This window comes from Oncorhynchus gorbuscha, linkage group LG23 (genome assembly GCF_021184085.1).
Source record: "Oncorhynchus gorbuscha isolate QuinsamMale2020 ecotype Even-year linkage group LG23, OgorEven_v1.0, whole genome shotgun sequence".
In the NCBI taxonomy this organism is placed as follows: domain Eukaryota; kingdom Metazoa; phylum Chordata; class Actinopteri; order Salmoniformes; family Salmonidae; genus Oncorhynchus; species Oncorhynchus gorbuscha.
Window position 1 is genome coordinate 25,600,127 of NC_060195.1, and position 15,000 is coordinate 25,615,126.

At 43.7% G+C, this 15,000-nt stretch overlaps 1 protein-coding gene across 1 annotated transcript in view; it reads right to left on the reverse strand.

Annotated features, from left to right (window-relative positions):
* Window positions 1–15,000, reverse strand: part of LOC124010774 (slit homolog 3 protein-like) — a 444,233-nt gene that overhangs the window by 177,853 nt on the left and 251,380 nt on the right. The window contains exon 8 of the mRNA XM_046323430.1: window positions 6,528–6,599. Within this exon, the coding sequence (XP_046179386.1) occupies window positions 6,528–6,599 (72 nt within the window). The remainder of the gene's footprint in view (window positions 1–6,527; window positions 6,600–15,000) is intronic.

A 15,000-nucleotide genomic window follows, 5' to 3' on the forward strand; every position in this document is an offset into this window, starting at 1 on the left:
GTATCTGTATATAATATGTATCTGTATCTAATATGTGTCTGTATCTAATATGTATCTGTATCTAATATGTATCTGTATCTAATATGTGTCTGTATCTTTTTTATTTTTTATTTTACTAGGCAAGTCAGTTAAGAACAACGGCCTAGGAACAGGGGGTTAACTGCCTGTTCAGGGGCAGAACGACAGATTTGTACCTTGTCAACTCGGGGATTTGAACTTGCATCCTTCCAGTTACTAATCCAAAGCTCTAACCACTAGGCTACCCTGCCGCCCCTGTCTGTATCTAATATGTATCTGTATCTAATATGTATCTGTATCTAATATGTTTCTATATCTAATATGTTTCTATATCTAATATGTATCTGTATCTAATATGTTTCTATATCTAATATGTATCTGTATCTAATATGTATCTGTATCTAATATGTATCTGTATCTAATATGTATCTGTATCTAATATGTATCTGTATCTAATATGTATCTGTATCTAATATGTATCTGTATCTAATATGTGTCTGTATCTAATATGTATCTGTATCTAATATGTATCTGTATCTAATATGTATCTGTATCTAATATGTGTCTGTATCTAATATGTATCTGTATCTAATATGTATCTGTATTTAATATGTGTCTGTATCTAATATGTGTCTGTATCTAATATGTATCTGTATCTAATATGTATCTGTATCTAATATGTGTCTGTATCTAATATGTATCTAATATGTATCTGTATCTAATATGTATCTGTATCTAATATGTGTCTGTATCTAATATGTATCTGTATCTAATATGTGTCTGTATCTTTTTTATTTTTTATTTTACTAGGCAATCAGTTAACGGCCTAGGAACAGGGGGTTAACTCTGTTATCGACAGATTTGTACCTTGTCAGCTCGGGGATTTGAACTTGCATCCTTCCAGTTACTAGTCCAAAGCTCTAACCACTAGGCTACCCTGCCACCCCTGTCTGTATCTAATATGTATCTGTATCTAATATGTATCTGTATCTAATATGTATCTGTATCTAATATGTATCTGTATCTAATATGTGTCTGTATCTAATATGTATCTGTATCTAATATGTATCTGTATCTAATATGTATATATATCTAATATGTATCTGTATCTAATATGTATCTGTATTTAATATGTATCTGTATCTAATATGTGTCTGTATCTAATATGTATCTGTATCTAATATGTATCTGTATCTAATATGTGTCTGTATCTAATATGTATCTGTATCTAATATGTATCTGTATCTAATATGTATCTGTATCTAATATGTGTCTGTATCTAATATGTATCTGTATCTAATATGTATCTGTATCTAATATGTATCTGTATCTAATATGTGTCTGTATCTAATATGTATCTGTATCTAATATGTATCTGTATCTAATATGTGTCTGTATCTAATATGTATCTGTATCTAATATGTATCTGTATCTAATATGTATCTGTATCTAATATGTGTCTGTATCTAATATGTGTCTGTATCTAATATGTGTCTGTATCTAATATGTATCTGTATCTAATATGTATCTGTATCTAATATGTATCTGTATCTAATATGTGTCTGTATCTAATATGTATCTGTATCTAATATGTATCTGTATCTAATATGTGTCTGTATCTAATATGTATCTGTATCTAATATGTATCTGTATCTAATATGTATCTGTATCTAATATGTGTCTGTATCTAATATGTATCTGTATCTAATATGTATCTGTATCTAATATGTGTCTGTATCTAATATGTATCTGTATCTAATATGTATCTGTATCTAATATGTGTCTGTATCTAATATGTGTCTGTATCTAATATGTATCTGTATCTAATATGTATCTGTATCTAATATGTATCTGTATCTAATATGTGTCTGTATCTAATATGTATCTGTATCTAATATGTATCTGTATCTAATATGTGTCTGTATCTAATATGTATCTGCATCTAATATGTATCTGTATCTAATATGTATCCTTCTGCAGATGCAAGAATGGTCTCTCTCTCTTGGCCAACACCTTCTTTTCCTCAAGTTCTCCCTCCCTCAAAGAAGAGGACAGGACACGATACACTGGGGCTAAATCCCTATCTCACAACAGCCATTACGGGACCGACGGGGCGAGAGGAGAGGAGCTGAGAGGAGAGGAAACAGAGGGAGGGAGGGAGGGGGGAGAAAAAGTAATGTCAGCAAATAAAACAGGCTCTATACCCTTTACAAAAAGTCTGCAAATGAAATAGGGGTGTGATCCGGTTAGGGGACAGGAATTGCTCATTGAGGATAGCAGCGTGGGCTGTAGTTTTAATGGAGCTCTTCCCATTATAAATCCAGTTTATAGCCTCCCGTTGTTCCGGATGAATTACACACCAGTGGGATCAGAGAGATGGACGGATGTAGGGGATGAGCTCCACACTGAGATGGAGCAGAGGGCTCATACACCACCACTCTGTGGTCAGATGTGTGTGTGTGTACATGTGTGTGTGTTTGTGTGTGTGTGTGAGGTGAGCTAGGTGCACATGTTCATCCTCAGAGCCTGCACAAAAAGGCAACTCATCTCATCCAGTGATCCACACACACTGTGAAAACGACTGGCTACCCCTTTAGCAGTAGGAGGCCTCACACTCTATTTGTCTGGAGTGATTGAATGGCAAAGCACCATGGGGTGATATCATTTGATCTAATTGAATGGCTGCTGGACAAAGCTCGTAAAGAGAGCGTTGGGGGAGAGAAACAGAGAGAGAAATAGAGAGAGAGGCAGAGAGATAGAGAGAGGGTGCAGAGCGAGAGCGAGAGCGAGAGCGAGAGAGAGAGAGAGACAGAGAGAGAGAGAGAGAGAGAGAGAGAGAGAGAGGGAGAGAGAGAGAGAGATAGAGAGAGGGTGCAGAGCTAGGTAATCCAAGCTATTTCATTAGAAACCCGGAGTCATCCACCTTCCATCCCATCACTACATCGCCCCATCCCTGCAAAATGGATTACAGACATTTCTAAACATTTGATTTAATAAGTTGTTTTTACGAGCAGCAAATTCAATACAGAGATCTCAGGGATATTAGAGCCAGAAAATTCAATACAAAGGAACTGGGAGCAAGAGGAGTAGGGGGGAGTAGAGGGAGCCTCCGATAATTCAATACTGGCTAGGGAGCAGCAGGCTGGCCATCACAGCATCAGCAAATTCAATCCTGGGGAGGCGAGGAGGCGGAGAGGCGATGGGGAGGAGGAGGTGAGGGGGCTGGGGCTAAGCCTGTCTGAGGGGACTGATGGATGGAAGGCTTTCCAGAGCAGACTGCCGAGCCGGGGAGCATATAGCGTAGTCCTAATGCAGGGGGAGTGGACAGCTCCTGGCCTGCAGACCTCAGACCTCAGGACCCAGAGGAGTACCGGCAGCAGGCAGGAAAAGAGCTGATGACTGGGGTTCTGGGGGTGAGGACACTGCAGGGCCACTGTGGTTCTGAGATGAGCCCCGGGTGTCAAGGTCAGTCTGTCTATCTGTCTGTATGTATGCATCCCCAGACCCAGGCCCAAACAGATCAGACCTGTGTTTACTGTTGTCACTGGATCGTTGAGCAGTGAAACACTCAGATCACATGGTCATAAGAACCCCAGAGCCCACTGCTAATACACAAGGTCAGCCACAGAATGGAAACATCCTGTGAGGTTGAACACTGTGGAATGATTTGAATTGATTGTGGTCGTGGAGACAGTGTAAGTGGAGTGGGTACAGTAAACAAGTAATGCACCGGTCACAGAGGACAGAGACAAAGACAATACCTGCTTAAAAAAACAGCATAGACCAGCGTAAATTTCAAGCTGGTCCACGCTGGTCTATGCTGGTCAGTGCTTGTCAAGCTGGTTAGTGCTAGTCGGATGCTGGTCAAGATGGTCTGACCAGCAGGGTCTAGCTGGTTATGCTGGTACACCAACCTTCCATGTGTTTTCCCTAGTGACCAGCCTTTTCTGTTTTTGGTGGTGATCAGCATTCTCTGTGTTTTTGGTGGTGATCAGCATTCTCTGTGTTTTTGGTGGTGACCAGCCTTTTCTGTTTTTGGTGGTGATCAGCATTCTCTGTGTGTTTGGTGGTGATCAGCATTCTCTGTGTTTGGTGGTGATCAGCATTCTCTGTGTTTTTGGTGGTGACCAGCCTTTTCTGTTTTTGGTGGTGATCAGCATTCTCTGTGTTTGGTGGTGATCAGCATTCTCTGTGTTTTTGGTGGTGACCAGCCTTTTCTGTTTTTGGTGGTGATCAGCATTCTCTGTGTTTTTGGTGGTGATCAGCATTCTCTGTGTTTTTGGTGGTGACCAGCCTTTTCTGTTTTTGGTGGTGATCAGCATTCTCTGTGTTTTTGGTGGTGACCAGCATTCTCTGTGTTTTTGGTGGTGACCAGCCTTTTCTGTTTTTGGTGGTGATCAGCATTCTCTGTGTTTTTGGTGGTGATCAGCATTCTCTGTGTTTTTGGTGGTGACGAGCCTTTTCTGTTTTTGGTGGTGATCAGCATTCTCTGTGTTTGGTGGTGATCAGCATTCTCTGTGTTTTTGGTGGTGACCAGCCTTTTCTGTTTTTGGTGGTGATCAGCATTCTCTGTGTTTGGTGGTGATCAGCATTCTCTGTGTTTTTGGTGGTGATCAGCATTCTCTGTGTTTTTGGTGGTGATCAGCATTCTCTGTGTTTTTGGTGGTGATCAGCATTCTCTGTGTTTGGTGGTGATCAGCATTCTCTGTGTTTTTGGTGGTGATCAGCATTCTCTGTGTTTTTGGTGGTGATCAGCATTCTCTGTGTTTTTGGTGGTGATCAGCATTCTCTGTGTTTTTGGTGGTGACCAGCATTCTCTGTGTTTTTGGTGGTGATCAGCATTCTCTGTGTTTTTGGTGGTGACCAGCATTCTCTGTGTTTTTGGTGGTGACCAGCCTATGCTGTGTTTTTGTTGGTGACCAGCCTATGCTGTGTTTTTGTTGGTGACCAGCCTTCGCTGTGCTTTTGGACACTGGTGACACTCGTTCAAACCCTGATAGTCATTCTGAATGCAGATTGTGGGTGCATTGTAGATCAGATTCTTTCACATTTTAAACATCATTGAAATGTACTGCTAAAACATATCTGCCACGTGTGAAAATGTCAATGTTTTTTGGCTGTCAAAATTGAACGAACAAAATGATTGTAAAAAGAGGAAGTATTAGCTTTGCAAGCCAGCATAAAATGACTTGCTGCTTGTTTTGCAGGTGGCCAGGATATTCTGGTGACCAGCTTATGTGTCCAAAACACAGCGAAGGATGGTCACCAGCAAAATCACAGCGAAGGTTGGTCAACAGCGAAAACAAGGCTGGTCACCAGCAAAGAAATAAATTAAGGCTGGTCACCAGCAAAAACACAGCCAAGGCTGGTCACCAGCAAAAACACAGCCAAGGCTGGTCACCAGCAAAAACACAACGAAGGCTGGTCACCAGCAAAGAAATAAATGAAGGCTGGTCACCAGCAAAAACACAACGAAGGATGGTCACCAGCAAAGAAATAAATCAAGGCTGGTCACCAGCAAAAACACAGCCAAGGCTGGTCACCAGCAAAAACACAACGAAGGATGGTCACCAGCAAAAACACAACGAATGCTGGTCACCAGCAAAGAAATAAATTAAGGCTGGTCACTAGCAAAAACACAGCCAAGGCTGGTCACCAGCAAAAACACAATGAAGGATGGTCACCAGCAAAAATACAGCGATGGATGGTCACCAGGGAAACCCCAGCGAAGGCTGGTCACCAGGGAAAACACAGCGAAGGCTGGTCACCAGTGAAAACACAGCGAAGGCTGGTCACCAGGGAAAACACAGCGAAAGCTGTTCACCAGGGAAAACACAACGAAGGCTGGTCACCAGGGAAAACACAGCGAAGGCTGGTCACCAGGGAAAACACAATGAAGGCTGGTCACCAGCAAAAAACAACTATGAAGGCTGGTCACCAGCAAAAACCCAATGAAGGCTGGTCACCAGCAAAAACCCAATGAAGGTTGGTCACCAGCCAGTGCTGGTCTTCGCTATTTTTTTCAGCAGGGGCTTCAGGCTGGAACTCCAGTGTGCTGGCATTCCATTGCCCTGGCGACCGGAGAGGCCCACCCAATCAATCATCAGAGAACAAGGGTTGCCAGGGGTTGTTGACAACAACGACAACAGTGTGTGTGTGTGTGTGTGTGTGTGTGTGTGTGTGTGTGTGTGTGTGTGTGTGTGTGTGTGTGTGTGTGTGTGTGTGTGTGTGTGTGTGTGTGTGTGTGTGTGTGTGTGTGTGTGTGTGTGTGTGTGTGTGTGTGTGTGTGTGTGTGTGTGTGTATACATCGTGTAAGAAGGAGCATCATGTTGTTTTTGGAGGAAGTCAGAGCTCTTGAATTTGTAACTTGTGGCGGTAATTGGGCCGTAATGATTATAAGCATGAAACAAAGGAGAGGTAACCACTCATTAAGGAGATGGATCCTGTTTCTACTCAGCTTCTTGGTGGCATTTCACAATGGTTGACTCATATAATCCTCATATACTCACAGAGTCCGCAGCTTGGGCATGTGGTTGAAGCTAGACAGAGGGATGAGCGTGATGTTGTTGTTGTTGAGGGTGCTGCAAAAGAAAAGAACAATTGCCACAATACACAAATACCCTAATTTCACAAGTAGAAAAAGTATGTTTCTCATGTAGAAAAATAGAAAAATAACCTTGAGATAAAGCAGAGGACTAAGAAAGAAACACAATGATTGAAAGACAAAAAAACACAAGTAATGGACAATGAGCCGATCTATCTATCTATCTATCTATCTATCTATCTATCTATCTATCTATCTATCTATCTATCTATCTATCTATCTATCTATCTATCTATCTGTCTGTCTATCTATCTGTCTGTCTATCTATCTGTCTGTGTAGCAGTACAATAGCAGTAGTGCCCTTCACACTCACACACATGCCATACCATATCTCCTGCTCTGCAGTGAGTAGTGGGTCATATGATGCTTCAGGTGCTGGTGTGTGTCCATAACAGTGTGTAATAAGCTTTAGTAAATCAATACTATTATCAACAGCAGTATAGGGAGAGAGAGAGAGAGAGAGAGAGAGAGAGAGAGAGAGAGAGAGAGAGAGAGAGAGAGAGAGAGAGAGAGAGAGAGAGAGCAGTAATTGTAGACGGCAGTCATCTTCCCTTCCTCTCTGTCCAGCAACAGTAACTGTGATTACTGCATACTTAGCAGACTTAATCTTGTAATATAGCCATCCCACCCCTCTGGCACTACCTCACCCCCTCCACCTCCTTCCACCTCCCCCATCCCCTCTGCACCGCCTTCTCCGGGAAGGCCAAATGTGTGCCTGTTATTTCTCAATTTGGGACTTTAATGGTTCCCTCTCTGTTCGGTAGTTAGAAACATAATGTGATGAATCCTGTCGGCAAGACGACGGAGAAAGTGGAGTGGAGCGGAGGGTCGTTTTCCAGAGTTTTACTGTGTTCAGGGGTCCTACTGTACTATTATGGATAATGAGTGGTTTAGGGGGGACTAGAGATGGTGCTGATCGCAGCAGATCCTCAATATGGAATTTACGGACTGACCCGCTGGTTTTACAGTTCATGCATGTTTAGGAAAGTGGTGGGAGCGCCAGACAGGGGCCACTGGTGTGACGCCATGTATGGACTCTCCCTGTAAGAGGCTAATTCAAACTGAATAGCCCCATAAAGGAGAGAGGAGGAAGATGGACATGACCACAACGCAGCGTGGTTTACAGTTTTTTTCAGTCGCTTTGGTGCATTTCTTAGATCAAAAGTGCAATTCTTGAAACTACTTCCAAATTCCAAATCATCTAGTCACTTGTGCACATCATTAAAGCAATTTCTTATTCCTTTTGAGAAAATTGCAATTGATAATGTACAAGTGTCAGCTTTTTTCCACATTATCAATTGCTCATGTCATGTTGATCAAAATTTAGTAGATGGTTCTCTGTTGAATAGTCTTACCCCTCAAAACATCTAGGCATTAGTTCCTTGCATAAGCCATTACATGCAAAATTGTTGAACTATTTGTCATAAACTGTCAAGCATAGTTTTACACATTTCTATTAGACCTTTTGTACAAAAACGTGAATTGATGAATCGTGCAGGTGAAATTGACCCTCACTCATGAAGGAATGTAAAGTGTTAGTTCAACCAACAATCAACCAGTTGTCTAAATTTCTCAAAGGTGCATCTCATGAAGAATCAATTGGCAAGCATATATAGACAGACCAAAAACACAGAGTAAATACAGAGTTGCAATTTTCCAATAATGGATGGACCAGGAAATGAACAGGGTCAACAGCTAAGAGGAGGAGGAAGAAGAGGAGCAAGGGTGCATGGTGGAAGGCAAAACAGAGGAAGAGGCAGAAGAGGACATAGGCTCCACCCGGCACCGCCAGAAGAGGATTGGCCACCCCTCATAGCCTGGTTCCTCTCTACCCAGTACAGCCAGAAGAGGACTGGCCACCCCTCATAGCCTGGTTCCTCTACCCGGCACAGCCAGAAGAGGACTGGGGGGGTTCTGTAGCTCAGTTGGTAGAGCATGGCGCTTGTAACGCCAGGGTAGTGGGTTCGATCCCCAGGACCACCCATACGTAGAATGTATGCACACATGACTGTAAGTCGCTTTGGATAAAAGTGTCTGCTAAATGGCACATATTATTATTATTATTATCATAGCCTGATTCCTCTCCACACGGGCTGGGATTCTGTACAGCACTTTGAGATATCAGCTGATGTAAGAAGGGCTATATAAATACATTTGATTTGATTTGTTTTAGGCGCATATCTGATGACACAAGGGCCACTATTGTAGACCATGTTGTCAATCATAGCCTTACAATGGCTGAGGCGGGTCAAAGGGTGCAGTCGAATATTGGGAGATCAACCGTGTCCTCAATAATTCAAACGTTTTGAAGAGAGAACAGGTATGTCCACCAATGTACAGTGCAATGTTACTGTATATAAGCAGTATACTGTATACTTCCTACAATGCTTCATATTACAGTAGTCCACTTTTATTTCACAGCATACAGAAATATACTCTATACAGATACATACTGCACCTTAGATGCACCCACCTGTATGTTTTACAGTAAAATGTGTGTTCGCATATTTTTTGTGAAAGTGTGCGATGCATCACTGTATTTTTCCCCACATAGGACTGTAAGATTACCTCAAACCGGTGGCAGAGGACGCCTTTTCAAACCTCAACAGGAGGAGGCTATTTGCACCATGGTCCGAGCAAACAATGCCATGAGACTCAGGGACATTACAAAGGACCATTATAGAAGACAACGATGTCTTTGAAAACATCCATACGGTTAGCATCTCAACCATCGACAGGGTGCTGCATAGAAACCAGATGAGTATGAAACAGCTGTACCGTGTAACATTCCAAAGGGATGAGGACAGAGTTAATGAGCTACGGTACCAGTATGTACAGGTAAAACATATATCTATGTAATTACTTTACAGCAACATTTTATAGTGATACATAGTACAGTAAGCATAAACTGCACACATTTCCATTGCTGTGGAAGGAACATGCAATGGAAATGTGTGCAGTTTATGCTTACATGTTATGTCACTCTTCCTTACCAAAACAAATTCAACTGTGTGTTCTGGGATATAGCGTATAATGGAGTTGGAATCAAGTTAACCCTCCCACATGCAGAAGACGGGGTCGGAATATCATCGGTCACAGAGCTACTGTGGATTTGCCAGGCCAACGGGGAGGAAATATCACCATGTGTGCTGCTATTTCGGAGCATGGTGTCCTAACCCATATCCCCCTTATAGGGCCATACAACACCCAGCATCTACTCAACTTTTTAGAGACTCTCCACAGGGCACTCATCCCTGATGATGAGAGGGGTCTTTTAGAGAGGATTTGCCAAAGTATGTGGTCATTTGTGATAATGTGAGTTTCCATCGATCAAACATAAGGCAATGGTTTGTGACCCACCCGAGGATGCTCATAGAATTCCTCCCACCTTATTCACCATTCCTTAAGCAAATTGAGGAGTTATTTTCAACATGGAGGTGGAAGATGTACGATCGTCAGCCACACACATAGATGACCCTGCTGGCTGCAATGGATGCAGCATGTGAGGACATCACAGTAGACGCCTGCAGAGGATGGATAAGGCATTCCAAAAGATTCTTTCCACGTTGCATTGGAAGGGAAAATATCCGGTGTGATGTGGATGAGAATATGTGGGTCGACAGACAGGAACGTCTGGATTTGTAGAGACAGCACAACAGTGCTGCAGGCAAAGTTGTGCCTTAGGGGTGGTTTCCGGTGTTTCTTTCTAATTTCATTTTTTTCCCTTTGTGCCTCTTGGGTTGTCCAGTCTCTTTCAATCAATAACCCACATACAGTAATAAGTAAATAGCACTGCTGAAATTGTGGTGGTCCTTCTGTAGTTCAGTTGGTAGAGCATGGCGCTTGTAACGCCAGGGTAGTGGGTTCGATCCCCGGGACCACTCATACGTAGAATGTATGCACACATGACTGTAAGTTGCTTTGGATAAAAGCGTCTGCTAAATGGCATATATTATTGATATATTCCATAGAAGTGCAGCCTTGTGCATTTTCAATACAGTAACTGTCATCCAAACTGTAGCCTAAGTTTACATCAGGTAATACTGTCAAAGTACACAGTTACATTGACAACATGCCTAAACATTTTGACGACCTTGTTCGTGAACAATGACTCAATGACTTATCATTCTGATGACACTGACATGATCACTGGCATGAATGTTTACTTTTGAGAGATGTACTAATGATTTTTAGTGACTGACTAGCTTTAGAAACATATCTATTGTATATTGCAATTTGTACAAATTGTTCTGAGAAATGCACTTATTATTTTGCACATGTTAGGGATGATGCGAAAAATGCACATTTACATTTACATTTACATTTAAGTCATTTAGCAGACGCTCTTATCCAGAGCGACTTACAAATTGGTGCATTCACCTTATGACATCCAGTGGGACAGTCACTTAACAATAGTGCATCTAAAACTTAGGGGGGGGGTGAGAGGGATTACTTATCCTATCCTAGGTATTCCTTAAAGAGGTGGGGTTTCAGGTGTCTCCGGAAGGTGGTGATTGACTCCGCTGTCCTGGCGTCGTGAGGGAGTTTGTTCCACCATTGGGGGGCCAGGGCAGCGAACAAAGCGAATGAGAAAAACTGTAATATATCTGTGATTGGACTTAATTCAAACAGTGGAAAATCCCCATCTAGGCAACAGCAATGATCGCTAAATAAGTAGGACTGCATGAAAAAAAGGGAAAAATCCCATAAAATAAAACATACTTGTGGAATTCTAAATTATGTTTTAATATTTATATTGGAAGCAATCAGCAGTGGGAACAATTTACTAAGAACGAGTGGGGAAAATGCAACAAAATGGCACAGAAAATGATTGTCACTCCACAATTATATGATATACACCATTGTCAGTGCTGACCAAATCGGCAGTTCTAGTGAGGAGAGTAACTCTACCACTATTGTCAAGGACACCGTGGCTCTGTGGCAACGCGCTGCTAACACCCTGTAACACTGAGACTAAGGGGGCAACGCCCTGGTAAAACCCTGTAATACTGGGACTAAGGGGCAACGCCCTGGTAAAACACTGTAATACCGGGACTAAGGGGGCAACGCCCTGGTAAAACACTGTAATACTGGGACTAAGGGGCAACGCCCTGGTAAAACACTGTAATACTGGGACTAAGGGGGCAACGCCCTGGTAAAACACTGTAATACTGGGACTAAGGTGGCAACGCCCTGGTAAAACACTGTAATACTGGGACTAAGGGGGCAACACCCTGGTAAAACACTGTAATACTGGGACTAAGGGGGCAACGCCTGGTAAAACACTGTAATACTGGGATAAGGGGCAACGTAAAACCCTGGTAAAACACTGTAATACTGGGACTAAGGGGCAACGCCCTGGTAAAACACTGTAATACTGGGACTAAGGGGGCCCTGGTAAAACACTGTAATACTGGGACACCCTGGTAAAACACTGTAATACTGGGACTAAGGGGCAACGCCCTGGTAAAACACTGTAATACAGGGACTAAACGGGTAAAACACTGCAACGCCCTGACTGGGAAAAACCCTGTAAAAATACTGGGACTAAGGGGGCAATGCCCTGGTAAAACACTGTAATACTGGGACTAAGGGGGCAATGACCTGGTAAAACACTGTAATACAGGGACTAAGGGGGCAACGCCCTGGTAAAACTCTGTAATACTGGGACTAAGGGGGCAACGCCCTGGTAAAACCTACTGGGTAAAACACTGTAATACTGGGACTAAGGGGGCAATGACTGGTAAAACCCCTGGTAAAACACTGTAATACTGGGAACTGTAATGCCCTGGTAAAACACTGTAATACTGGGACTAAGGGGCAATGCCCTGGTAAAACACTGTAATACTGGGACTAAGGGGGCAACGACCTGGTAAAACACTGTAACTGGGACTAAGGGGGCAATGACCCTGGGTAAAACCCTGTAAACTGGGACTAATGGGGCAACACCCTGGTAAAACACTGGTAAAACACTGTAATACAGGGACTAAGGGGGGCAACGTAAAACCCCTGGTAAAACACTGTAATACTGGGACTAAGGGGCAACGCCCTGGTAAAACACTGTAATACTGGGACTAAGGGGGCAATGACCTGGTAAAACCCTGTAATACTGGGACTAAGGGGGCAATGACCTGGGTAAAACCCTGGGTTAAAACACTGTAATACTGGGACTAAGGGGCAATGCCCTGGTAAAACACTGTAATACTGGGACTAGGGGGCAACGCCCTGGTAAAACTGTAATACTGGGACTAAGGGGGCAACGCCCTGGTAAAACACTGTAATACTGGGACTAAGGGGGCAACGCCCTGGTAAAACACTGTAATACTGGGCAAGGGGGCAATGCCCTGGTAAAACACTGGGACTAATACTGGGACTAAGGGGGCAATGACCTGGTAAAACCCTGTAATACTGGGACTAAGGGGGCAATGACCTGGTAAAACCCAGTTTAACTGGGACTAAGGGGGCAATGCCCTGGTAAAACTGGGACTAAGGGGGCAACGCCCTAAAACCCTGTAATACTGGGACTAAGGGGGCAACCCTGGTAAAACCCTGTAATACTGGGACTAAGGGGGCAATGCCCTGGTAAAACACCTGGGACTAAAACGCCCTGTAAAAATACTGGGACTAAGGGGGCAATGACCTGGTAAAACCCTGTATTACTGGGACTAAGGGGGCAATGACCTGGTAAAACCCTGTAACTGGGACTAAGGGGCAACGCCCTGGTAAAACACTGTAATACTGGGACTAAGGGGCAACGCCCTGGTACTGTAATACTGGGACTAAGGGGGCAATGCCCTGGTAAAACCCAGTTTAATACTGGGACTAAGGGGGCAAAACCTGGTAAAACCCTGTAATACTGGGACTGGGTAAAACTGTAATACTGGGACTAAGGGGCAACGCCCTGGTAAAACACTGTAATACTGGGACTAAGGGGCAACGCCCTGGTAAAACACTGTAATACTGGGACTAAGGGGGCAACGCCCTGGTAAAACACTGTAATACTGGGACTAAGGGGGCCCTGGTAAAACACTGTAATACTGGGACTAAGGGGGCAACGCCCTGGTAAAACACTGTAATACTGGGACTAAGGGGCAACGCCCTGGTAAAACACTGTAATACTGGGACTAAGGGGGCAATGCCCTGGTAAAACACTGTAATACTGGGACTAAGGGGGCAATGACCTGGTAAAACACTGTAATACAGGGACTAAGGGGGCAACGCCCTGGTAAAACTCTGTAATACTGGGACTAAGGGGGCAATGCCCTGGTAAAACACTGTAATACTGGGACTAAGGGGGCAATGCCCTGGTAAAACACTGTAATACTGGGACTGGTAAAACACTGTAATACTGGGACTAAGGGGGCAACGCCCTGGTAAAACACTGTAATACTGGGACTAAGGGGGCAACGCCCTGGTAAAACACTACTGGGACTAATACCTGGTAAAACACTGTAATACAGGGACTAAGGGGGACGCCCTAAAACACTGGGGGACTAAGGGGCAACGCCCTGGTAAAACACTGTAATACTGGGACTAAGGGGCAACGCCCTGGTAAAACACTGTAATACTGGGACTAAGGGGGCAACCTGGTAAAACACTGTAATACTGGGACTAACGCCCTGGTAAAACACTGTAATACTGGGACTAAGGGGCAACGCCCTGGTAAAACACTGTAATACTGGGACTAAGGGGGGCCCTGGTAAAACACTGTAATACTGGGACTGTCCTGGTAAAACACTGTAATACTGGGACTAAGGGGGCAACGCCCTGGTAAAACACTGTAATACTGGGACTAAGGGGCAACGCCCTGGTAAAACACTGTAATACTGGGACTAAGGGGCAAACCTGGTAAAACACTGTAATACTGGGACTAAGGGGCAACGCCCTGGTAAAACACTGTAATACTGGGACTAAGGGGGCAACACCCTGGTAAAACACTGTAATACTGGGACTAAGGGGGCAACACCCTGGTAAAACACTGTAATACTGGGACTAAGGGGCAACTGGTAAAACACTGTAATACAGGGAAGGGGGCAATGACCCTGGTAAAACCCTGTAATACTGGGACTAAGGGGCAATGACCTGGTAAAACCCTGTAATAACTGGGACTAAGGGGGCAATGACCCGGTAAAACCCTGTAATACAGGGACTAAGGGGGCAACGCCCTGGTAAAACACTGTAATACTGGGACTAAGGGGGCAACGCCCTGGTAAAACCCTGTATTACTGGGACTAAGGGGGCAATGACCTGGTAAAACCCAGTTTAACTGGGACTAAGGGGGCAATGACCTGGTAAAACCCAGTTTAACTGGGACTAAGGGGGCAACAACCTGGTAAAACCCTGTAATACTGGGACTAAGGGGGCAATGACCTGGTAAA